Genomic DNA, 26121 nt, shown 5'->3' on the forward strand with positions numbered 1-26121 from the left:
TATTTCAAATCGTCTCTTCTTTTTATGGCTTACCCAGCAACAAAATCGAAAGAATTAAGGAGCAAGGCTATGGACCAAAAATTCTTACTAGATTCAAGGAAATCAAGGTCCACCATGAATCCCTACGCAACCACCATGCCCTGCTGTCTTCTTCATCTCTCTCTTAGGCTAGTTCTCTCTTAAAGTTTCTATTATGGGGTTTTCATGTGGGTGAAAACCAATCTACCACCTCACATGGTAGCTAGAATAAATGCAAGGTGTGGTAGCAAAGGGATCTTGCCGAAAATTTGTTGAGTTTCAGCCAAAATTTTTGTTTGAAACTTGTTTGTTTCTTGGGAGAATGAAGGAGAAAGCGTTTGAAGCATCTGCTTTTTATTGCAGGTTGGGTTACCTTAGAGACTAAGCTCATGACTCATGGCTCACATGAATGATATTGATGGGTGATGGGTCTATTTAACTTCTTGATCTCTCTTTCTGTTGAATGAGTTTACTACACTTCCTCTTCTTTTGAGGTGTGGTAGTAAAAGTTTGACCATTTGAGCGCAGAACGTTGATTGAGTTATTACTTAACGTCATTTATTGAGTTAACTTTAGTGGACACGTGCCTTAAATGTAAAGAGGGAACCTAAAGAACTATAACTAAGTATATATATTAACTTCAAGGGTACCAAAATCTCTTTAGCAGAATTTCCAAATGTATGGCAATTTTTTGATGCTATAGTGGTTTAAATGAGAAGGATTGGAAAGATTATGGTGGAATTGGGTGGAAAAGTGGTTTGGTTTCCTTCTTTAATTGATTCAAGGGAAGAAAATGAATGGTTGATGATATGGATGGATGAGACTTTCATCTATGTCCACCATCTTATGTCTACCCAAATTCGAGAAAAAGAAATAGAAGGAATTCATCCATTTTACTTTTTCATTATAATTTTTTTTTTTTTAAGAAAAAATTGTTTTGTAAGTTGTACTTACTTCATAAAAGAAAGTATTTTATGTCATACTTTTTAGGGAAGATTATACTTTTTAGGGAAGATTATACTTTGTCTACATATAGTTTGCCCAAAAAACACTTGCCTACATGTGATTTAAAAATTTGCGTTTTACCTACCTAAGGTAAGTTTCATTTGCCTTGGCGCTTTACTCACCTAAGGTAAGCTCTATTTGCCTCTCATTACCTACCTCGGTTAAAAACATGGGTAAATTTGTATTTTTACTACTCTTTTATATCTCTCTTCTCTCAAAACATAAAAAATTAAAAAATCAATAAAAAAGAAGATTTAAAAACTAGACTTGAAAATTTTACCTCAATTGGTCAATATATGGATATTGCTAGACGAAGGGTCACCTGTAGATATGAAGAATATGATCCCAAGTAGAGAACTTCAGGTTTGCACAGGTCCTAACAAGTTGAGTTGGCCCTTTAGGAGATCCAACTAGATAGATGAAACCTCTTAATTAGTGACATATAAATAATGGGATTATCTATTTGTTAACAATTTCTCCCTTTGCAATTTTAAAAGTATCAAAATATGAGTGTTGAATGACCTATACACGTTGTAAAGTAAATATGTGTGCAGGATAATGATTGAATTTTCCAGCCTAACCATCATATGGCTAAGAGCAACCACATCAGCTCGTGTAAAAATTTCAACTATTTTACACAAAAAACCTCCTTTTAAAATTTTACACATTCATTTTTACAAATAACCCACATCAGTTCATCTATTCTACTACATCTATTAATTAAATAATAATTTTCTCACTTTTTTTTATTATTTCTCCCCCAACTACCTGTACGCGCGCCACTCTTTCATTTCTAATTAATTTCTCTCTCTCTCTCTCTCTCTCTCTCTCTCTCTCTCTACCCATTTCTGTGTTTGCTCTCTTTCTCTATACCCACACTCTCTGAATCAACTCTCCCTCTCCCTCTCCCTGAAAAACTCTCCCTCCGAAACAACTCTCCCTCTCCCCTGAAAAACTCCATAGCTCCGAGCTCAGATCGGCACCGTTCCACAACCTTCAAGCTCCAATCCGTCCGTTCCACAACCTTCAAGCTCCGTTCCACAACCTCCACGCTCTGATCCAAGCTTCATTCCACAACCTCCACGCTCCGATCCAAGTTCCGAGCTCCGATTCGCACCATTCCACAACCTTCAAGCTCCGATCCGTCCGTTCCACAACCTCCACGCTCCGATCCGCTTCGTTCCACAAGCTCCGCGCTCCGATCCGCTCCGTTTTACAACCTCCACGCTCCGATCCGCTCCGTTCCACAACCTCCACACTCCGATCCGCTCCGTTCCACAACCTCCACGCTCCGATCCAAGCTCCGAGCTTCGATCTGCTCCGTTCCACAAACCTCTAAGCTCCGATTCGAGCTTCGAGCTCCGATCCGCTCCGTTCCATAAGCTCTGAGCTCCGATCCAAGCACCGATCTTGTTTGTGTATCTCTGTTTTTTTTTTTTTTTTTTAATTTTAGCAAGTGTATCTCTGTGTTGTGTTGATTTGTCTGTGTAGATGGGTTTGTGTGAGAGTGTGTTTGTGTGTATCTGAGGAAAAAGAAGAAGATGAGCAGTTAACTGTTTTTTAGCACAGAGAAGAGAGAGAAAAAAATGAGCGAACGAAAATTAATAAAATAATCTATAAACGAGCTACAGTAACCGTGTAAATATACACGGTTACTGTAGCTCGGGTTGGGTTTGCACAATTTTGCATGTTTTTACATTAACTGATGTGTGCTCAAAATGTGTAAAATTGGTAATTTTTTGTGTTTTAGATGATTTTAACTGGACTGATGTGGTTGCTCTAAGGCACTAGACTCTATCTCTAATGCCTTAACTTATCACAATCTGTATAAGCCATTAAATTTGGATTTTGGATTGAACGTGAGCTGCCAGTTATCACAACTGACTGCATTTTTGTGTTTCAGATAAATCAGAATCTCTGGTGAGCTTATCCTTAACACATGTAATTAAGGAAATGATGTTGCGGTCTTTATATGAGTGGATGACCATGTTAATTACCAAAAAAAGAAAAGAAAAAAAGAGGATGAATTTGTTAGCCAGCATCTTTTGTCTTTTTAAATTTTTACAAAACTTAATTTTTAGATTTTCTTTTCTCTTGATTTTTTTACTTTTTTATGTTTTAAAAGGAGAGATATAAAAGAGTAGCAAAAAACAAATTTATCCCTATTTTTAATATAGGTGGATAACTAGAAACAAACATATCTTACTTCAAATGGTTAAAATGCCAATTTTTAAACCACAGATAGGGCAAACCATAGGTGAGTAAAATGTAATTTCTCCTTCTTTTTATTTTAGAGATAGTTACAATATATTACTATCCTTGCAAATCAAACCATTTTCCCTAGCTATAATTCATCTACAAAGTACTCATAATTCATGTCATCCTAATAAATACATAAGGCATAGAATAAAACATGTTTAATGGCACAAAATATTTTGCATTGGACTTTCATCTAATATCAAGAATGTGAAAGATTCCGTTTCACCAATCTGTAAATGCGAAGATATATTTTGCTTGGACTAATTGCAGTTGCAAATTTGCAATTGATTTTGAAATACATTGAGCTATTTAATGGCACACAATATTTTGCATTGGACTTTCGTCTAATATCAAGAATGTGAAGATTCCGTTTCATCAATCTGTAAGTGCGAAGATATCATAGTTTGCTTGGACTTTGCAGTTGCAATTTCGCAATTGACTTTGAAATACATCGATCTTGTTTCTTGTTTTACGTTTCTTCTTTATAGGTCCCAATTATAAGAAGCTTCTTTTGAAAACACATCCAATTAAGGTAATGTTTGGATAGCGTCTGGTGGCTTGCGTTTGGTGTTTGCGTCCAGCACAGCATGGGTCCCACAGCTACAGTACGCAAGACAGAAAACGCAAGAGCTTCAGCTGAGACGCGTTAAACGCAAGTGCACAGTACCTTGCGTGTACTGTAGATGGACACCAAGCAGAGAAAACGCGTTGGCCTTTCTTTTCTTGTTTTGTTTTTTCTTCATTGTTCTGTGCTTTTTTTTATCTCACTGTTGTACGTTTTGGGTCAATTTCAGCAGGAATATTTCTTTCTTCTTAACATTTACACATCCTCCACGATTACATGACATAATGCATTACGTTTCCTAGTTTTTTGTTTACGTTATTCCATTTCCACAGGACCATTCCACGCTTCTTTATTGATAAATCATAAAACCATCAAAGAAAGTTTCTCGAAGCAACAAATTCTTTATTATTTTCCGGGATTTCGAAGCTTCTCTCTCTGCTAAAAAGTCTGAGACAGGTTTGGTTAAAACTTAAAATAAACCGATTTTTGTTACCAGCTGTGATCTAAAGTAGATTCTAAAGGACAAAATATAGCATCCATTCCATATATAGACTCTCAATTTCCTATAACCCAAAATCTAAAAAGAATAACTATTTATAGTCTCTCATTTTCTCAAGAAAAGGGTGCAAATTGAAAAACCTAGCTAGCTTGTAATGGAGTCAAATGGGACCTCTTGGGCTGATCAATGGGACAGCCATGATAGCCCAGACCCAGTTCCTGAGACCAATAAGAGTTCAAAGGCTAAGTATTCGAAGAAGATTGGCGATGGGTTAGGGAAAACGAAAGCTGTTGCATCAACTGGCGTGAAGAAAGTTAAGGAAGGAACCACTGTGGGTTTTCATTGGATCAAAGAAAAGTACCAGAAGAAAAACCAGAAGAACTAGCTGATGATGCATATATGTCTCGTTTTCAATAATCATCAGCTTTTTTTGTTCTTCGATTTTGTTTGGGTGTATATAATCTTCATTCTTCTGAATCTGACACTTCTATTTATTTTCTTTGCTCCTACTTTTGTTTAATAAAAACTCATTGCTGCTGTGTACAGATTTGATTAGAGCCAAATCGATTAATCTTGTCTCTTTATATATATGCAATTGTTCTTTTTTTGTTATTGAGAGGGGAAGAAAAATCAGAAGGGATTTAACCGTGGCAGGAAACCAATATATCATTATAAACAAAATCTGTATGAGATCTATGAAAAAAAATCATGAAACCAGATTGTAATGGCATTTTATGTTTCCAATTTTTGTTTTGCATCTCTTGATCTTTTCTTGTTTAGGGAGATGCAAATAAGGTGTTTTGTATATGGAATTGAGATGGACTCCACAAGGTTTCTCGATTGGGGTTGATTGGTTACTTCAAGGCTTTATGCGATTTAACAATAGCCTATGATCACCCATAACAGATGAGGAATTCGCTAACAGATTTGGGAGGTACATTTATGACATTCATAAACTCAAATCTCAAATACACCTATATATTCTATCAAATACAAAGATCAGAGACTGCACCCAAAGCAAACATAAAATTTTTGATAAAGAAATTTCTCTCTAATTCAAACCAAAGAATCAAAGGTTCACAAATACTCAAATACCAAGCGGCTATTGATTTGACTTATGTACAATTCTTGAAAAATCTACTTTTATTGAGTTTAGTTATACTTTTATACTCCTATTTTTGAAGGCCAATAAACTAATGAAAATAAATTCTCTTGAGTGAATACAAAGCAAAGAAAATTATCTTAGACAGATTTAATACAAGTCATACTGATGTCATGGGTGTATAGGAATGCAAAGGAAGCTGCTCATGTCATGGCAAAGTGGCCTGTATCAAACTCATGTCATGTCTATTTAATTTGTTGATATACAGACTCGGTCCTTCTCATTTTGTTAATATTTTATATTAGTAGTAAGAAAGAACAGCCTAGGTGTGGCTGAGTTGGACCGGTGAATATTGCATTTTTCTTTTGATGGTAATAAAATATTTTTTTCAAGCAAAAAAGTCAAAGAATGATTAAAATTAGAGGGTACAATACATTAAAATTTTAAATTAAAATTTGAAATTAAATACTTGGCTGTTTTGAATTTAACTGTCCTTAAAAAAGATAACACTTTTTGTTTCCTATTGGTTAATAGAACCAAGTATTTGAATTTAATCTTTCTAAAAAAAAAAAGTATTTGAATTATTCAAAAAATTAAGTAATAATACCGAAAATCGTCAGTAAGTCACACGGTTCTCACGTACCTAAGACAACACCTACACAACACAGAAAAAAAAGATCTCAAGAGAGTACCGGTGTGGTACCAGCCAAATACCCTCCAAAAGTTAAGTCAGAGAACTTTCACAACTCTAGAGCGCTAGAGTTGGGGAGAATTATGCGTACCTTGGTTTGTAAGGGTTTTGGGGTTTTTATAGTAGAGTTGACATCCATTTTCTTGGCAGAGAGAGTCTTTCCTTATAGGGAAGATCCTCATCAATATGCATATCCTGTGAAATCCTTTCCTTGTAAGAATCCTCTTTATTAGAGTTAACCATGGAGCGCAAGATGTTTCCTTATATACTTATTCGTGGAGCCCAAGCAAAAGCCACGCTGGATCTGTCAAAAGCTTCTTTATCCCGATCAACTTCCTTCCGTCAGTTTCTTACCATGTTTAGGCGATCTAGTCGTCCCACCAAAAGCCATCGGCTTGGAGGTGGAGTCGTCGTTTTCTCTTTGAATGCATAGTATGGTTGACAGGTTCATTGAGACCAACGGTTTTATCTTATGTGAACTAGTCTAACACCTTTCTTAAAATTACCCTTATCAGTTGCCCCCTATTCCATGGTCCCATTGGCTTTAGTTGACGGATTATGGAGTTTGATTTGTAGCTTTTCATTTGTTTAGGAAAAGGCATGTTCATTAATGGTTCCTAGAGTAGCCATCATTTAATGCTTAGGACACATGACACAGGCTGATTGGCCTCGTTTCTAAACAAAAGCATCTCTTCGATTTTTGTGTATTTTCGTCCTATAAATATCTCACATCTTCCTCATTTTTCTCCTTATTTAATCCTTGCAAACCCTAAGAGAAAGAGAGCTGTCATCCGTCACTTTGTCGTCCTCAGCTTGTGGATCCCGTTATTTCCAGAGTCGTCACTTCATCCTGTAAGTCATCTTTTCCCTTCGTTTTCTTTTTTCTTTTTTACTTTGGCTCTTGTAGTTTAGTCAGCGCTTCTATAGAGATCCGTCAAATAGGTTCTTAAATTACTCCATCGCTTGTAGGTGAATAGATGTCTAGAGAAGCGACGAGTGAACAGTCGTTAGTTCGTGAGGGAGCGGGCTACGACGAAGTCTTCCAGTCAGGTCATGAGCTCGAGGAGGGCTTTTCCTGGTTGTCAGAGAGGGAAACGTCCGCTCATTCTCCTGACAACGAAGGGGAAAGTTATGATGGAGGGGAAGGCAATGAAGAAGAGGGAGAAGAGGGTGAGGATAAGGGTGATGAAGGAGGAGAGGATGAAGAATACAGGGGAGAGGATGATGGGGACAAGGGTGAGGGTGACAAGAGAGCCTCTGAAGGAGGAAGTTCAGGAAGCCCCAGGGATGACCACACTTGTCCATTTATTCTCCCCAAAATGTGGACTATCAATGACTTCAAGCCGACGATGACGACTAACATTTTTAAGAATTTGCAAGACTGTTATCAAATTCCTGACCATATCCCAATCCGTCTTCCTGGGAAGTTTGAAAAGTGTTACTCGAGGAAGACCGTGGATGTCAGCATGAACGATGCCATGTTCACGGCAGGATTGAGGTTGCCATTGACGGCATTACACCGTCAGTTGGCCAATTTTCTAGGACTATCCATTAGCCAAATTGCTCTCAATGCTTGTAGGATATTCATTGGGGCTGAAATCCTTTGGGATAGTCTTAGTGGTTGAAACTATCAGCTTTCACTGGACGAGTTCTTTTGGTGCTATAGACCCCAGTACATCATCTCGTCTCAAGGGATATACCATTTTGCTGCACGGAAGAAAGAGCTTAGGCTTGTGTTAAATATGCCTGATTCCAATAGATATTGGAAGGGCAGATATTTCTTTGTTTAGGGGATGGATTAGGTATACCGTCCAGAGGAGTAGCTTATAATGCCTCATGGTTTCGACAATACTTGGGGTATTGTCAAAGGCTCAGGTTTAGCGCCGTCAGTTATATATATATACTTCTTTCTTTGTTTATTTGTTAAGTATTTAACGTCGTCGTTCCTTTTTTTCAGCTAGTGTTCGCCTGCGCATAACTGATGAGCAGGAGGCTTTTATTAGTCGGATTCTTGAGATTCCATTTGAGGAAGGAAAGTGCAGAGACCTAATCACTCTTGATACACTGCACACCTACTGTGGTGGTCTAGAGCAGACGCCCATAGCACGTAGATTGAATAGTTACTCTCGTTGGCATAAGTCCTTCCTTCCTTATTTCTTTCCGTCTTTTCCTTGTCGTCTTTGTATCTAACTTCTCGTCTTTTGTCCTATACAGAAATGGAGGTAGCCAGACAGAGAGCATTGGTGAAGGTGTCAGCCGCAACACGTAAAAAAAAAAGGAGAAGAAAGAGAAGGGGAAGGAGGGAGCGTCCTCATCGTCCCCTAAGGGAGTCGGGAAAGGGTCGCCCAAGAGGAAAGCTGAACGGAAGGATGATCATCCCCTTAAGAAAGGAACGGTCACTCCTGGTGACAAACAGTCCAAAAAGCTGTCGTCCTCGAAGCCAAGTCATGGAGCTAGCAAAGGCTTAATGACGGCGATGGGTCCTGTCAACTAAGGAACTCGTCGTCTCTATATGCATAAGGGGTATGTTATCGAGATGGTTGAGTCAATCATCAAGGAGACGGACTTGGACCCTTGTGCTGAGTAGGAGACGGGGGATTTGAGGGCGTCGAGTCTTTTTGACCTCTCTAGGGTATGTTCTTTTCCTAGACTCTTTTATTTTGTTGTTTATTCATTAGCTGATGGTTGTAACTCATTTTCAGGCGCTGGTGCATATGAAGGCGCTACAAGATAGGTGCGTCATTGAGGAAGGGGCGATCAGTCGTCTTAGGAAGAGGAATGAGACCTTGACCAATGAACATGATCAATACAAGGAAGCCCTCCGTACTCTTAACAAGGAGGTGACGGCTTTGAACGAGAAGCTGAAGGGGGAGACCAGTGAGTGGGAAAAGGCGTAAGAGGCTAAGGTGAACTTGGAGAAGGAGTTGACAGCTCTTTGTAGGTAGGTAGAGACGGCCAGGGCTGACACCATACCAGAGTTCAAGACTTCATAGCCTTTTATTGATGTCTGTGCCGTCTACTATGGTAACAGGTTTAAGGATTGCCTGAAATAGGTCAAGTCTGTCTACCCACACTTGGATCTATCCAAGGTCACCATGGATGACCCCTTACCATCAACCCTTGCGAGCAGTGACACCATCGGTGAGGAGACCGACGACTCTACTCAATCGGAGCGGGATCCAAAAGATGATGGTGTAATTCTTGCTCAACCTACTGTAGAGAGAACCGCTATTCCCTTGATCCCGTCCACTGAAGATCCTCCCCAAGACACTGAAAATCCTTCTACTCAAGACGCCCAGAATCCTCCTTCCAAAGACAACGAGAATCCTTCAGTTCTAAACGTCCAAAACCCTTAAGTCTAGCTTTTTTATTAATGATAATTTCTTATGTATTTCGTCCAATTTTCAAACAATATTAAGTGCCCTTCTGTTTTTGGGCCTTGCTTGTAAAGACTTTATTTTATTTATGGTATATTTTTATTATTTTATATCCGTCGCTTTTAGCATGTGTGTTGATCTTTATTTTTTTATATGCATATGTCCATCCATCCTTGTGCCTAGATGTTAGGATGTACTTGTCCCTTAAAGGACTTGGTAAATAACTAGGATGAACTCATCTACTTTGATGTACTTGTCCACCTATAGACGGATTAATGAACTTGTCCACTTGGACTACATAACGAACTCGTTAGCTTGTGGATTTGATAATTTCAAGTTATCCCCATGGGATTAACTCGTCCACTTGTGGACCTTAATAATGAACTTGTCCACTTATGGACTTAAGAATGAACTCTTCCACTTGTGGACTTGGCAATTTCAAAGCATCCTTATGGGATGAACTCGTCCACTTGTGGACTTAAAAATGGACTCATCCATTTGTGGACTTGAATAATTTCAAGGCATCCCCATGGGATGAACTCGTCCACTTGTAAACTTAGTGATGAACTTGTCCACTTGTGGACTTAATAACGAACTCATCCACTTATGGACTTAAATAATTTCAAGGCATCCATATGGGATGAACTTGTCCACTTGTGGACTTAATGATGAACTCGTCCACTTGTGGACTTAATAACGAATTTGTCCACTTGTGAATTTAAATAATTTCAAGGCATCCTTATGGGATGGACTCGTCCACTTGTGGACTTAGTGATGAACTTGTCCACTTGTGGACTTCGTTACAAATGTAGTTTTGTAGAGACACACATATATATACAGGACATATCTGAATAACTCTTAATATGATAAATGCGTGCATAAGTAAAAAATTGTTCTTGAAAGAATAAAAAGCTGCCTTTATGGCTTAAAAATAGTCAAAAATTAACTAAAGGGAAGTAAACAAGTAGCAAAAAATTAACTAAAAAGAAGTAAATTGGAAATGAGAAGTGTTGCTCTTCGTGTCATTGACTATTGGTAGTATTTTTTTAAGTGCTCCATGTTCCATGGGTGGTGCAGCTTTTGTCCATCTAGCGTCTCCAGGTGATAGGTGTCTTTCCTTTACCATGAAGTGATCTTGTAGGGTCCCTCCCAATTAGGACCGAGCTTTCCCTGGGAAGGATCTCTAGTGGCACCCGTTACCTTCCTCAAGACGAGGTCTCCAACTTTGAAGTTTTAGTGTCTGACTCTAGAGTTGTAGTGCTTGGCCATGAGGTCCTGGTATCGTGCGAGTCTTTGTTCGGCGGTCACCCTGACTTCATCCACTAGGTCAAGCTGTAGATGCATGGCCTCGTCGTTCCTTCTCTCATCATGATTGCCCATCTTGGAGCTTGTGAGTTCGACCTCAGTTGGGATTACTGCCTCGCTTCCGTATGCTAGTCGAAACGGCATCTCTCTTGTAGGTGTTCTAGCTATTGTCTTGTATGCCCATAGTACGCTTGACAACTTTTCTTGTCATATATCCTTTGCCCACTCAAGCCGAATCTTGATGATTTTAAGCAATGATCGATTCATGACCTCAACTAGTCCGTTGGCCTGAGGGTGGGCGAGGGAGGAGTAGTAGTTTTTGATTCCCAATTGTGAGCGAAAATCCCTAAAAGAGTCATTGTCGAATTGCTTCCCGTTATCTAATACCAAGACTTTAGGGATCCCGTATCTGTAACGATGTTCCTTCAGACAAAGCTTCGCATGTTTTTTTCTATGATGGTAGCTAGGGCTTTAGCTTCTACCTATTTGGTGAAGTAGTCTATACCGACTATTAGGAACTTCAACTGTCTCATTGATATTGGGAATGGGCCCATGATGTCCAATCCCCATTAAACGAAAGGCCATAGCCCCGTCATTGGGGTGAGCTCCTCCGTTGGCTGTCTGATGACGTTGTTGAACCTTTGACACTTGTCCCAGGCTTTGACATAAACCTGGGTATCCTTTTACATAGTAAGCCAGTAGTATCCAGCCGGAATCAATTTGTGCACCAAAGACCATGGCCTTGAGTGGTTCCTGTAGATCCCTTCATAGACTTCTCTCATGACATAGTCTACTTCTTTAGGGCTTAAGCACCTTAGGTATGGGCGGGAGAAGCCTCTCTTGTACAAGACGTCCTTTATTAAAACGAATCAGGAGGCTTGGACCTTTAGCTTTCTTGCGGCTTCCTTACTGTTAGGTAGTGTGCCGTTTTTAAATAAGAAACTATTGGTGTAGTCCAGTTGCTTCTCGAGTCTATTTCTTGCACTCCGACGTCATCTATCAAATGTGAGAGCTGAATAAAAGAAATTACCTTATTGGGGGATGACCATGTGTTCCGTTGAGGCGGCTTTGGCAAGGCGATCAGCCTTCTCATTTTCTTCTCCAGGGATTTGGATGAACTTGGCCTGCAACTCGCCTACATGTCTCCTCACATGCTCTAGATACTTCTTCATCTTTTCCCCTTTGCATTTGAAATCGCCGTTCACCTGACCGGTGACCACCTAGGAGTCGTAATACACAATCACATTTGTTGCCCTCGCGGCTTTAGCAAGATCATGTCCTGCTACTAAACTTTTGTACTCTGCTTCATTGTTCGTTGTAGGGAAGTCAAGACGAATCATGCATTTAATCTCGTCCCCTTCTGGGGAATGGAGCACTACACCGGCCCCACCAGCTTGCTTGTTAGACGATCCGTCCCTATGGATGATCCACTGAGGATGTGCTTCTACCCCCTGGCCTTCCATGTTAGTGAACTATGCAATAAATTTGGAGACTACTTGTCCCTTTATGGCAGTATGGGGCCGTATTGTACGTTAAATTCACTCAATTCTATTGCCCATAGAGCCATTCGTCCGGTGGCTTTGGGATTACTCATCGCTCGCCGTAGAGGCTTGTCAGTCAAGACGACCACATTGTGGGCCTGGAAGTAGGGCTTCAGCTTCCGGGCTACGGTAACTAAAGCATAGGCGAGCTTCTCCATTGGTGGGTAACTTTCCTCTATGCCTCGAAGTGCTCAGCTAGTGTAGTATACGGGCTTCTGCACCCTGTCTTCTTTCCTGACTAATGCAGCGCTGCCGACAGCTGGGGATATAGCCAAGTAGAGGAATAATTCTTCCCTAGGTTTGGAGGGACTTAACAACGGTAGGGAGAAGAGGTAGGCTTTTAGATCTTCAAATGCTTGTTGACACTAGGTCGTCCATTCAAAAGACTTCTTCAGCATGCGGAAGAAAGGTAGAAACTTGTCTGTTGTCCTCAATACGAACCTATTCAGTGCAGCTACCTTGCCGTTGAGACTTTGCACTTCTTTCACGTTCCTTGGCGGTGCCATCTCCATTATAGCGTGGATCTTGTCTGGGTTGACTTCGATACCTCTCTAAGACACCATGAACCCCAGAAACTTTCCAGCCATCACCCCGAATGCACACTTGCTCAGATTAAGTTTTATGTTGTAAGATTGAAGGGTGTCGAAGGTTTCCCGGCGATTGTCCAAATGGTCATCTTCCTTTCGGCTTTTTACTAGCATGTCATCAACATAGATTTGGACATTTCTTCCGATCTGATGTTTAAACATCTTATTCATGAGCCTCTGGTGTGTTGTGCTCACATTTTTTAGGCCGAACGACATGACTTTGTAGCAAAAGAGGCCTTGGCTAGCAACAAACAAAGTCTTCTTCTGATTAATTTCATCTAATTTTATATGGGATTAACTAGAAAAAGCATCCATAAAACTCAGCAATTGGTGTCGGGCTGTAGAGTCTACTAAGATGTTAACCCGCAAGAGAGGGTAGCTATCCTTGGGGCATGCCTTGTTCAGGTCTATAAAGTCTACGCACATTCTCCACTTCCCGTTGGCTTTCTTGACCATCACCATGTTGGCCAACCAGTCGGGGTAGTAAACTTCTCTAAGGAATTCTGCATCTTGCAACTTGCAGACTTCTTCCGCTATGGCTCAGTCTTGTCCTTGTGCAAAAACTTGCTTCTTTTGACGGACAGGAGGACAAGTGGGCGACACATGCAACCTATGCACCATATCTGAAGGGTTGATCCCGGGCATGGCTTCATGGCTCCAGGCAAAGACGTCCTGGTTTTCTTTTAGAAACACAGTGAGTTCCTAACAGACTGGCGAACTAGCAAGGGTGCTGATTCTAATTGTTATTTCAAATCTTGAGTTGTCTAGGATTATCTCTTTCAACCCCTCGATGGGTTCTGCAACCATCCGTTGTTCTTCTATGCTTATGGTCTGCAAATGGTCGTCCATTTCTAGTATCGCTATGTAGCATTCGCATGCTGCCACTTGGTCCACAAGTACCTCTCCTACTCCGTATTCGGTGGGGAATTTGATCATTAGATGGTAGTTCGAAGTCATGGCCTTCCACGAGTTGAGAGTGGGTCAACCTAAGATAGCATTGTAGGTAGATAAGCAGTCGACAACAAGGAATGTAACATCCTTAGTGATCTGCCAAGGATAATCACCAACCGTTACAGGTAACGTGACTGCGCTGAAGGGGTATACTCTTGTCCCTCCAAACCCAACCAACGGGGTGTTAGTCGGGATCAGTTGTTCTCTGTCAATCCTCATATGCTAGAACGCCATGTAGTAAAGGATGTCAGCGGAGCTTCCGTTGTTAACCAAGACCCAGTGTGTGTTATAGTCTCCTACTCGTATGCTCACGACGAATGCATCGTCATACGGGTGGTGGAGACATCGAGCATTTTCCTCTGAGAATCTGATAATGGGGTTGTCGACTCGCACCATCTTTGGGATGAAGCTTGTCAGCTGGACGTTTTGAACCACCCTGAGGTAAGTCTTACGGGCCTTTTTGTACAAGCCAAAAGAAGCAGTGCCTCCCATAATCATTTTTATGTCTCCTATGGGCAGTCTAGAATGCTCGTTCTCCCTTTGAGCAACTTGTTCTTGTGGGGGGGGGGGGTCTGTTCTTTCCTTACTAATGAACCTCTGCAACTTTCCTTGTCTGATAAGAGCTTCTATTCGTTGCTTCAAGATGTAGTAGTCAAATGAGTCGTGACCGTGATCTCGGTGAAAGTGGCAGTACTTGTCTCTGGATCTCTTATTGGGGTCTCCCTTCAGTTTGTCGGGAAATGTCAGGTATCCTTCATCCTTGATCTGCATCAGGACTTGGTCGATCTAGGTGGTCAACGGGGTGAAGCTTGTGAACCTTCCAATGGGAGGTTTGAAGCACATATTCTCCCGTCAGTCTCTAGTCCTTATTGTCTTTCGCCCCCTGTCATGTCGTGCTTCCTCCTGTCTTTCCTTCTTCTTAAGCTTCTTTTCTTAGGCCAACAACACGTCTTCTGCGTTCATGTATTTAGTTTTCCTGTAGAGTACATCTTACATAGTCTTTGGGTCGTTTTTGTATAAGGCAAATAGAAACTTACCCTTCCATAATCCATTCGTGAATACAACCACGAGTATCTTGTCATCAGTTTCATCAATCGAGAGGGCCTCTTTGTTAAAGCAGGTAGTGTAAGACCTCAGAGTTTTTGTACTCTTGTTGCTTGATGTTCATTACGCAGGTGGTGGACTTTTATACATGTGTTCCCCGATAAAGTGTGAGGTAAATTGGGCACTCAACTCCTTAAAGGTACTAATAGAGTTGGGCGTCAACCTGCTGAACCAAACCCTTGCAGGTCCCTTCAGCGTAATGGGGAAGGCCTTGTACATGATCTCGTCCGCCACTCCTTGCAGGTGCATCAGGGTCTAGAAAGACTCTAGGTGATCTAAGGGATCCTTAGAGCCTTCGTAGGCCTCTACTTATGGCATGCGAAACTTCAATGGAAAGGGGAACAAAGTGATAGATGCGATGAATGGTGAGTCAGTTCGATGGACCAACTCATCGAGGTCACTAAACACCCGTCCTCTGAGGGCGCTCATCATGAAGTCCATCCGTTCCTTCATCATCTGTATCTCCGCGACCATGTGTGGTGGAGTCGTATCTGCAGCAGATGGACGACTTGTATCTTGTTGATCTTGTCTTGTTGGGGCATTGTTGCCCTCTGGCCTATCTTGGTCCCTTTTGTCAACGCTGGTGTCCTCTTGGTCCTCCTCCTGAGTGTTGAGTCTTGCTTTCTTTTGGCGCAATTGTTCTTCTAGATCGTGGTTTTGCTTCGTAAGGCATTCCACAGTCGCAGCGAGCATTTGAACTTGTCTCTCGAGGGCGGTGGTACGCGGTTTGTCTCCTTGGTTATTGTTGGTGGTCGTCATCGAGCGAGTAAGTACCATGCAACTCTTTGTCTGGGGAGCGGTAGTATGGCTTATTGCTAATTTCCCACAAATGGTGCCAACTAATGATGCCGAAAATCATCAGTAAGTCATATGATCCTCTCGTACCTAAGACAACACCTACACAACACAGAAAAAGAAGACCTCAAGAAAGTACCGATGTAGTACCGGCCAAATACCCTTCAAGGGTTAAGTCAAGGAACTTTCACAACTCTAGAGTGCTAGAGCTAGGGAGAATTATGCGTACCTTGGTTTATGAGGGCTTTGGGGTTTTTATAGTAGCGTAGAATTAACATCCGTTTTCTTGGCGGAGAGGGTCTTTCCTTATAGGGAAGATCCTCATCAATATGCGTATCCTGCGAGATCCTTTCCTTGTAAGAATCCTTTTGATTAGAGTTAACTGTGGACGTAGGATCTTTCCTTATATACTTATTCGTGGAGCCTAAGAAAAAGCCACGCTAGATCTGTCAAGAGCTTCTTTATCCTTGTCAACTTCCTTCCGTCAATTTCCTACCACATCTAGGCGATCTGGTCATCCCACCAAAAGTTGTCGGCTTGGAGGTGGAGTCGTCGTTTTCTCTTTGAATGCATAGTATGGCTGACGTGTTCATTGAGACCGACAGTTTTATCTTATGTGAACAAGTCTAACACCTTTCTCAAAATTAACCTTATCATTAAGAAACCTACCTAATTTCTACCCTTTTTAGAATACTTTAAGATGTGAAATTTAATCTGTAAATACAAAGATTGATGCAATTGACATTAATCGATTTATTTTGTTGGTGCAACTTGCAATTGACTTAGAAGTTAGAAATATATAGAGCTTGTTTCTTGTTATATGTTTTAGGGAACTTCATTGAAAACACATCCAATTAAAAGTACTTTTTAATGTTAGAAATGAACAAATTTTAAGTTTTTCAAACATAAAAACTTTGCTCCCTCGAGCCTCTCTCAATCCTAAACCTATTTTTGCTCAAAAAAACCCAACCAAAACTCAAGAGAAATCTTCTCAAAGTCATCTCTAAGGTATGTTTGATCACTCTTTTCTCTTTATTTCCTTAGATTAAGCATTAGATTCTAGGTTTTGCTTTAGTTGCGTGTATTTTTGAAAAAGGGTTGGGAAACTTTAAGTTTTGTGAAATTTTTTTCAATTTCTTGATTGGACTCTGTCCCATTTACTTTGATTGTGATTGTGATGGCCCCTTGTGGCATTTTAACATCTATTTAGGCAAGATTTACATATGTTCATGCATTGTTTACATGTTAGTTGTGTTGGTGCATACCAAGTGTTTGATAAAATGCCCAAATGGCATTTTGGTATTGTTTTGGACTCCGTTGAGTACCAAACTTTGGAGATTACCATGATTATACATGTTTATCGTGTTTTGATCATTGGTTGTGTGTTTTACACACTTTGACCCAAGTGTGCTTAGTCATGCCTTGATCATGCATCATATATGCACACCACATGTACACTTGATGCACACACTTGTTCACTTGTCATGGTTTGCATATCACTCATGCTAGATAAATGTTGCTACATATTTAGCACTTATAACATGATCTTGTGACATTTTTTTTTATGTTATGTTTAGGACTTTGTGTTTAGCTTATGGACTAACTTGGTACTAATCAAATTTGTGTTCTTGTTTTGTGTTTTTACACTTGTGTCTTTGTGTTTTGTGACTGTTTTTGCAAATGTCTCCCTTCAAGAAATCAGCTGTGAAAGGGGGTAGTAGCAAAGGAAAGGAATCAGTCATTGATCTTGATAGTGTCACTCCAAAGTCAAAGAAGACTCGTTCATTGACAGGGTTCAATGATACTAAAAAGTTCAGATCATATGCTACACTTCAACCCTACGAGAGCTATTTCAAAAAGGCCCTTATATTCGTTAAAAGGGCGGTTGCGCAAGTGTCTCTCCTTAAGACAAACATTCCAAAATGGTTTGCCTCTAAGGATTGGAACTACCTTCTAACCAGCTTTGATGAAACATACAAAAAAATGGTGAAGGAATTCTATGCAAATGCCAACTCTGAAGGGGATGAATTGAATTGTTGGGTTAGAGGAAAGAACTTCACAGTGACACCTTCTTATCTTGCTAACATTTTGCACATCAACCAGCCCATGTTTCCAAAGCTACCGGTGTATGATGACTTGAATCCGGAGGAGGATATGCTTTAGAAAACTTTAGGAGAAAACTTGGATTTCTCTTCCAATGGGAAATCAGTAAGTGTTGCATCCTTATCTCTTGAACTAAGGCTACTCACAATGATCATATTCCACAACCTCTATCCTCTCTCAAGCACTGGGTACATGAATCTTGGTCGGACTTTATTCCTTCACGACCTGATCGATGGTGAAGAGATCGACATTAGCTCTCATATCTTCCACATCTTGAGCAAAACTGCTGAGAGAACTGCCTCAAGGAATTGCCTTCCCTTCTGTTGCCTTATCTCAAAAATTTTGAAGCTTAAAGGCATTCATCCATTGGAAGATGAGAACCCATACCCACAACAAAGTCCAATCAACATCCACACTCTTAATGCTAACATTGATCACACCCGAAAGGGAGCCAAGCAAGAGAGTCATGCTCCTCATTGTAGTTCAAGCTCTAGCTCACATCCCTATGATGAGAAGTTAGACAACATTATGTCATCTATCCAAGACATCAGCACTAAGCTATCCAGACTTGCAACTATCAGGCACTCCCAACATATTCATTTTGACACAAAGTTCACGTCTCTCCAAACTCAATTGGACCAAATTCAAAGGAAGCTAAAGGAAGATGAGGACTAGCTATTCTATGACAAAAAGGGGGAGATGGTTCATGATAGGGGGAGAAAAAGCTAGATTGAAGGGGGGAGCATTGGAGATCAAGATCAAAAGAGCAAGAAAAGCCTACATTTGATACTTTGTTTAATGTTTATATTTAAAGTGCTTTCTTTTAGAGCTTTAAAGTACTCTAGTTTAAATTTTAGTTCATCTTTAGTACTTTGTTTTTGTATCCTTGCTTTGTAGCTTTTTAAGTACTTTTAGATTAATGCATGCATTATCTTTAGTACTACACACTTGTGCCCTTGTTGGGTCTTGATCCTTGATACAAATACCTTTTGTGTTTTGCATTGATCTTAATTGCATTGCGTGTCCGGATGATCATTTACAAGTTAAATGTTCATTGTAGTCATTCTTTAATGATTATTCTTGTTTGATCAAGTTATTCTTCATAGTTTATATCTTGTTTAATTCCTTGATCGCATTTTACTTGTTCTTATACGTACCTTGTATTCAACTTGTCATAAGCTTAATGAAAGTTTTGTTTGTGTGCAAGTGTTTTAAGATACAGGTGTATACGTGCAAAAGCTTCATAGCTTCTAGATTAGGTGTGAGTGAGTTTTACCACTGTTCCTAAACTCACGTTTAAGTCTAGAGTCTATTTAGGGGTTTTGTCACGGAATAGCCAAAGGGGCAGATTGTAAAGTTGTTATGTAAAACTATTTTGTGTTGGCTTTATTTCCATGCCAAATTTGATTGTAATTATGTTCAATCATGTTTACCCTATATTTTATATGGGATTTCATTGTATGGGTTATGTGTGAGAGAGAGTGTGAAGACTCAAGCTTTTATTGAAGACTTAAGCTTTTATTGAAGACCAAGTGGATTTCGCGAAAAGCCTTCCTGCGAAGTGAGCCACATGCAGAGCATATGAGTGGAATGCGAAGAGTCCTGACAGCTGGTTTTCGAGAGTAATTCACGGGTAAGGCCTTCCTGCAAAGTACCCACGAAACATTCTAATTTGCTATTTTGGCATATCTGCTACACCTTATCTTCACCCACACTATATATACCCTTATTACCCACATATTATAAGGACTGCTTTTCAGAGAAAAAACCCTAGCATACACACTTAAGAATTAGAGATTGTGATACCCATAATCATTTACACAATCCTTTGTGGTTTTCCTCTACTCCTACCGCTCCATATCCATATGCTTGAGAGGTTGATAGCCCAAACACCTACCACGCCCATTCTGAGTGTAAAGTGAGGTTTTGGCATTGTTGGAAAGCATTGGAAGAAGCCAAGCGTTGGCAGATGCAATCGGGATGAATTGCGGAATCCGGAAAGCTAGATAAGACACGGTTCCGAGTAGCCTTGTTGGAGTAGGAACTTAGAGGGCTTAGGTGCATTGGGTAGATTAGGCTTGGAGGGTCTCTTGCTATTCGTGTATCCCAACTTATTGTCTAGTGGATCGATTTACCGCTTGGAGGGCGGTGGAGAGGTTTTTCGCCAAATTCTTTTGTTTCCTTTTCGATAACACGTCTCGGTGTTATCTTGTGTTTAAATCATTCTTCCCTACTCTTTTAGCTTTCATTTTATTGTTGATATATGTTGAATATAGCTTAGAGTAGTTTTATTGTTTGTTTGCTCATTTACTCTATTCCGCACTTAGTTTAAGTTAAAGTAAAATCAACCGAGTCATAATTTTTAATTTGGGGATCTAAACAGCTCTTGTGTTTTCACACATATTCAAGCTTTCACAAGGTACCTATTGAAGCGGAAGCCACAGATTTTCTATGGGCTAGAGAGGGAAATTGGTTTTCACTTGCTTAAAAAAAGTGAATACCAAGGTCCCTATTGAATCGGAAGCCAAAGATTTTCACATGCAAGTAATGAAGATGATAATTGAGGGTGATTTCAAGAATTGTTGATGAAGTCAAATTAATCTCAGCAAGTTTTGAATAGCTGGAGTTTATGTGGTTGTATAGGAATGCAAATGAAGCTGCTCATGTCATGGCAAAGTGTTCTCTATCAAACTCATGTCATGTCTGTTTAATTTGTTGATATATAGACTCGGTCCTTCTCATTTTGTTAATATTAATAGTAAGCAAGAACAGCCTAGGTGTGGCTGAGTTGGACTGGTGAATATTGTATTTTTCTTTTGATGGTAATATAATATTTTTTTCAAGCAAAAAAACCAAGGAATGATAAAACTTAGAGAATAACTTAGGTGCAGTACATTAGATTCTCCAATTGAAATTTGAAATTAAATACTTGACTGTTTTGAATTTAATTGTCTTTAAAAAAGATAACACTCTTTGTTTCCTATTGGTTAATATAACCAAGTATTTGAATTTAATTAAAAAATTAAGAAACCTACCTAATTTCTACACTGTTTAGAATACTTTAAGATGTGAAATTTAATCTGTAAATGCGAAGATTGATGCAATTGGCATTAATCAATTTATTTTGTTGTTGCGACTTGCAATTGACTTAGAAATTTATAGAGCTTGTTTCTTGTTATATGTTTATGGGAGCTTTGTTGAAAACAAATCCAATTAAAATTACTTTTTAATGTTAGAAATGAACAAATTTAAACGGAAGTACTGGTTATTACAAGTGGGCAAAAGTCCACGCGTTCACACTTCACAGTTCTTTTTCTTTTGGTACAATTCAAAAGAGAAGTTATTTACAGTGATTCAATCGAAGAAAGTTAACAGATAAATAATATTTTTTTTTTATATAAATCTATTATACTTGTTTGTTTAGATGCAAAATTGCTAAACAAATGAAGCCGGTTCATGTCTTGGTAAAGTGGCCTCTATCCAACGCCAGTCCTGGCTATTTGGTTGATAGACTGGATCTTTCTCATTTTGTTGATATTATTAGTAAAAAAAGAGAAAAAAATCAACAGTCAATTATACATTAAATGAAAAGAATTTTTTTTTTAATAAGAGTGATATTGTCACCAATAAGAAAAAAAATATTTATTTATTTATTAGAAGGTACCAATCATATTCATTGCCAATTCATTTATTGGGTGATTGATAAAAGTTGCAGTAGGTTTAGGAATTTCATTTTTTCTATCTATTGACTAATAGGGGATTAATTAATACTCTTAGATACATCTTATTTATTTATTTATTAATACTTGGAGGTCTTTTTATATTTGGGTCAGGCTATTGCCTCTCACTTTTTATATTTGGGTCAGGCTAATACTTGGAGGTCAGGCTATTGCTATTTATCTATTAATTAATACTCTCACTTGCCTCTCCCTTTTAGGAGATTCTAGCATTTTAGCCTTAATTTTTAAAAAATTTGGCAATATGCTCTTGTTTGCAAATTATATAGAGGCATGCCCTGTTTTGATACTCGATTACCTTAAAATTGAGTTTCAATTAAATACTCGATTCGTAGAAAATCGAGTTATACCCGATCAAACTTTAAAAAAAAAAAAAAAAATTGCATGGAACTCGAGTTTCAGAAAATCGAGTTCCATGCAAATTTTTTTTTAGTGTGATCGCCCCATAAGGGAGCCCTATAGTAGCGTTTTTAAGCCCTATAGTGACGTTTTAGAGCACTATAGTGGTGTTTTCCTGCAATTGTGATCGCCCCATACCAGTTCATGGAGCCTATAGTGGCGTTTTTATGCCCTATAGTGACGTTTTAAAGTCTTATAGCGGCGTTTTCTTGCAAAAAAAAAAAAATTTATAAGTGTGATTGCCCCATACCAGGTTCAGGGAGCCCTATAGTGGCGTTTTTATGCCCTATAGTGACGTTTTAAAGCCCTAAAGCAGCGTTTTCCTGCAAATTTTTTTTTATAAGTGTGATCGCCTCATATCAGGTTCAGGGAGCCTTATAGTGGCGTTTTTATGCCCTATAGTGACGTTTTGGAACTCGAGTTCCATGCAATTTTTTTTATTTTTTAAGTTTGATCGGGCATAACTCGATTTTCTACGAATTGAGTATTTCATTGAAACTCGATTTTAAAGTAATTGAGTATCAAAACAGGGATATATCCCTATGTAGTTTCGAAATAAGAACATATTGCCAAATATTTTAAAAATTAAGAGCAAAAGGCTAGAATTCCCCCTCACTTTTCTACTGCTCTGAACAAGAGCGTCACACATTTTTTATCTTCTCTCCGAAATATCCTAGGTCCTGTCTGACTGAGTTCTATAATCCTAGGTCCTGTCTGACTGAGTTCTATAAATGACAAAAGATACCATCCATAAATAGACTCCCAATTTCCCATAACCCAAAAGGAACACGCAAACTACTATTGGTTTTTTCTCTTTCTTTAGAAAAAAAATCCTTTTTTTATTTATTTATTGTTTGGGTGAAAATTGAAAGCTAGCTCGCTAGCTTGTAAATGGAGACGAACCCGTGGTCTGATCAATGGGGCAACAAGAACAATAGCCCAGACCAGATTACTGAGACCAAGAAGAGCCAAGGTGGTGCAAAGGTTACATATTCAACAAAGATTCGTAATGGCTTGGAGAAAACTAAAGAGGCTGCATCAAACCACATGAAAAAATTAGTAGTTAAGGAAGCAACCGATGCGAGCCTTCGATGGGTCAAAGACAAGTACCACAAGACAACTAAGAAGCATAAGAAGAAATCTCATGAGTCATGAAACATCTCTCTCTACGAAAAAGAATGATGTCTTATATGATAGTTGATGCATGTCTCGTTTTCAATAATCATCATCTTTTTTGTTCTTTTCTTTTTTTCTTTTTTCCTACTTTTATATAATTGAAACTTATTGTTGTTGTATTTGGATTTGATTAGAGCTCTTTTTCTTTTTTCGGTTATTGAGATGGGTTAAACAAAAAAAAAAGAAAAAAAGAACGGATATAATCTTGGCAAGAAGTCAATAAAGCATCATAAACTATATGTAGGAGATCTGTTGGAGCATTTTAATATTAAATAAATAAAATGAATAAATGTGATAACATAAATGTAAAGATGTGGGAGTGAATGTGGAAGATGAGGAGTTTAGTGAAAATGTTTAATCCCACATTGAAAAGGAGAGAGACTATTTTGTTCTTTTTAATTGTGGTGATGAATGGGCTAACATGAATTGTCTCAAATATTGGGCCAGATACGTGCGCAAGGGGGAGGTGAAGGGTGGAGGTGCCCACTTAATGGACTATCCATTTGGGCCTTTTCATTATTCAGAAAACTCCTTATTTCACCATTAATTGTGTAACTCCAGCCCATCAGAATAATATCCAGAAAAAAAATAGAGAGATTCTTGGCAAGGAAGGGTGTTCTTTCTGGTGGAGCTTTGGGCTTGAACACTTTGTGCAGAGGTTGTTCTAGCCATACGACACTTGTTGGGCTGTTGTATCCTGGGGGAGACAAGTCAGAGACGGTCTGCACCGGTTACAAAGTTTAGCCAACCAAGGGCTTGAATCTCCTTAAAGAGAGCGAGTGCCGCGCCTCAGTCCAAATAGTGTTGTGTAATTTCTCTCTTTAAATTAATAAAAAATTCAGAAGTATTATTCAGTTTCTCTTTGTGTATTTCCATTATCTTTGTGTTTTGTACCAACAAGATCTATAAAAAAAATCATGAAGCCAAGATTGTACATATGTTTCTGATTTTTGTTTTGCACCTCTTGATCTTTTCTTGTTTTGGGTAGTTGCAAATCAGGTGTTTTTTTGTTTATGGAATTGTGTTGGACTCCACAAGGTTTCTCAATTGAGAATGACTGGTTAACTTCAAGGAATAGTTTTATTTTTCTCACGTTAGGACTCAATAGTGTTTAGCCCCTAAAATTTTGTAGTCATCACATTTAATCAAAATATAATAACTTTGTCACTCCATCCACCTACAGCTAAATATATTCTAGATCACTTAGATTCGCATTCTATTTTGGCATATATTTGAGAAAATACTTTGAATCGATGTTAACATGTGTTTCTATCCAAAATAATGTAAATCATCTTAGATAGAAGTAATACGAGTTATACTGATGAAGCATAAAATGAAACACATTTCAAGGAACAAAAAAAAAATGAATTATCTTTTCTCTAATTCTAGGAAGGATAAAACTTAGAGAGTATCTTAGATTTAGTACATTAGATTCCTCAATTGAAATCAAATACTTGATTGTTTTAAATTTAATTGTGCTTGACAAAGATAACAATCTTTGTTTCCCATCAAAGATTGTTAATGGAACCAAGTGTTTAAACTTAATTAGGAAACCTAATATACTGTAACTTAGTTCTACCCTCTTAAAAATACTTTAGTTTGTGAAATTTCCATTAAGATTGATGCAATTGACATCAATCAATTTGCTGTTGCAACTTGCAATTGACTTTGAAATATATAGAGCTTGTTTCTTGTTATATGTTTCTGGGAACTTCTTTGAAAACACTTCCAATTGAGGATACTCTCAACATCATGTGTTAAAGTTTCATGATTTGTATTTGCCAAGTGGAGGGAAACATTCCACGAGTTCACAGTTCTCTCTCTCTAGTTTTAGTACATTTCAAAAAGAAAGGTTCTTTATTGAGATCCATAGAAGAAAGTTGCTCGGAACAAGTCAACACATTTTTTGAATTTGAGTGACAAAACATTACCATCCATAAATAGACTCTCAATTTCCCATAATCCAAAAAGAACACACAAGCTATTTGGTGATTTGGTCACTCTCTTTCTCAAGAAAATTTTTTCAGGGTTGCAAATTAAAAGCTAGCTAGCTTGTTGATGGAGTTGAATTCTAGCTCGAATGGGACCTTGTTGGATGATCAATGGAGCTACAACAGCCCGATTCCTGAGACCAAGAAGAGCCATGGTGGTGCAAAGGCTAAGATTCACAATGGCTTCGGGAAAACTAAAAAGGCAACATCAAACTACATGAAGAAATTATTAGTTAGGGAAGGAAACTATTTGGCCCATGAGGGCCTTAGTTGGATCAAAGATAAGTGCCAAAAGGATAATTGAAAGCATAAGAAGGAACCTCCTAAGTGGAATGTCTATTAAGTCTATCTCATAAGATAATTTTTTCAGAAAAACTAACTAATACGTGTCTCGTTTTCAATAATCATCTATCTTCTTTTTTTTCTTTTTTCTTTTTTTTTTTCAGTTTTACGTAATAGAAACTCGTTGTTATTGTATACAAATTTGATTAGAGCCAGGTTGATTACTCTCGTCTCCTTAAAAGATTTATATATGCAATCTTTTTTTTTTCTTTTTTTGAGATGTTTTAAAAAATAAGAGCGGATATAATCTTAGCAAGAAGCCATTAAAGCACTATAAACAATTTGTATGAGATCTATTAAAAAATCACGAAACCAGATTGTATATATGTTTCAGATTTTCATTTTGCACGTCTTTATCTTTTCTTGTTTTGGGGAGCTGCAAATCAGATGATTTGTTTATGGAATTGTGTTGGACTCCACGAGGTTTTTCGATTGAGGATGATTGGTTAACTTTAAGGAATAGTTTTATTTTTCGCACATTCTGACTCAAAAGTGTTTTGCCCCCATAAAATTTAGATTTTAGTCATCAAAATTTAACAAAATATAATAATTTTGTCACTCCATCCACCTACTG

The 26121-nt window shown here is 38.6% G+C and overlaps 1 protein-coding gene across 1 annotated transcript; it reads right to left on the reverse strand.

The window, feature by feature from the left end:
• Positions 1-14122: 14122 nt before the first annotated feature.
• LOC142629112 (uncharacterized) lies at positions 14123-14671 on the reverse strand. Its single transcript, XM_075803098.1, has one exon. The coding sequence runs from the start codon at positions 14669-14671 to the stop codon at positions 14123-14125; it is 549 nt and encodes a 182-aa protein (XP_075659213.1).
• Positions 14672-26121: the final 11450 nt, after the last annotated feature.

This window comes from Castanea sativa, chromosome 3, assembly GCF_040712315.1.
Source record: "Castanea sativa cultivar Marrone di Chiusa Pesio chromosome 3, ASM4071231v1".
Classification (NCBI taxonomy): domain Eukaryota; kingdom Viridiplantae; phylum Streptophyta; class Magnoliopsida; order Fagales; family Fagaceae; genus Castanea; species Castanea sativa.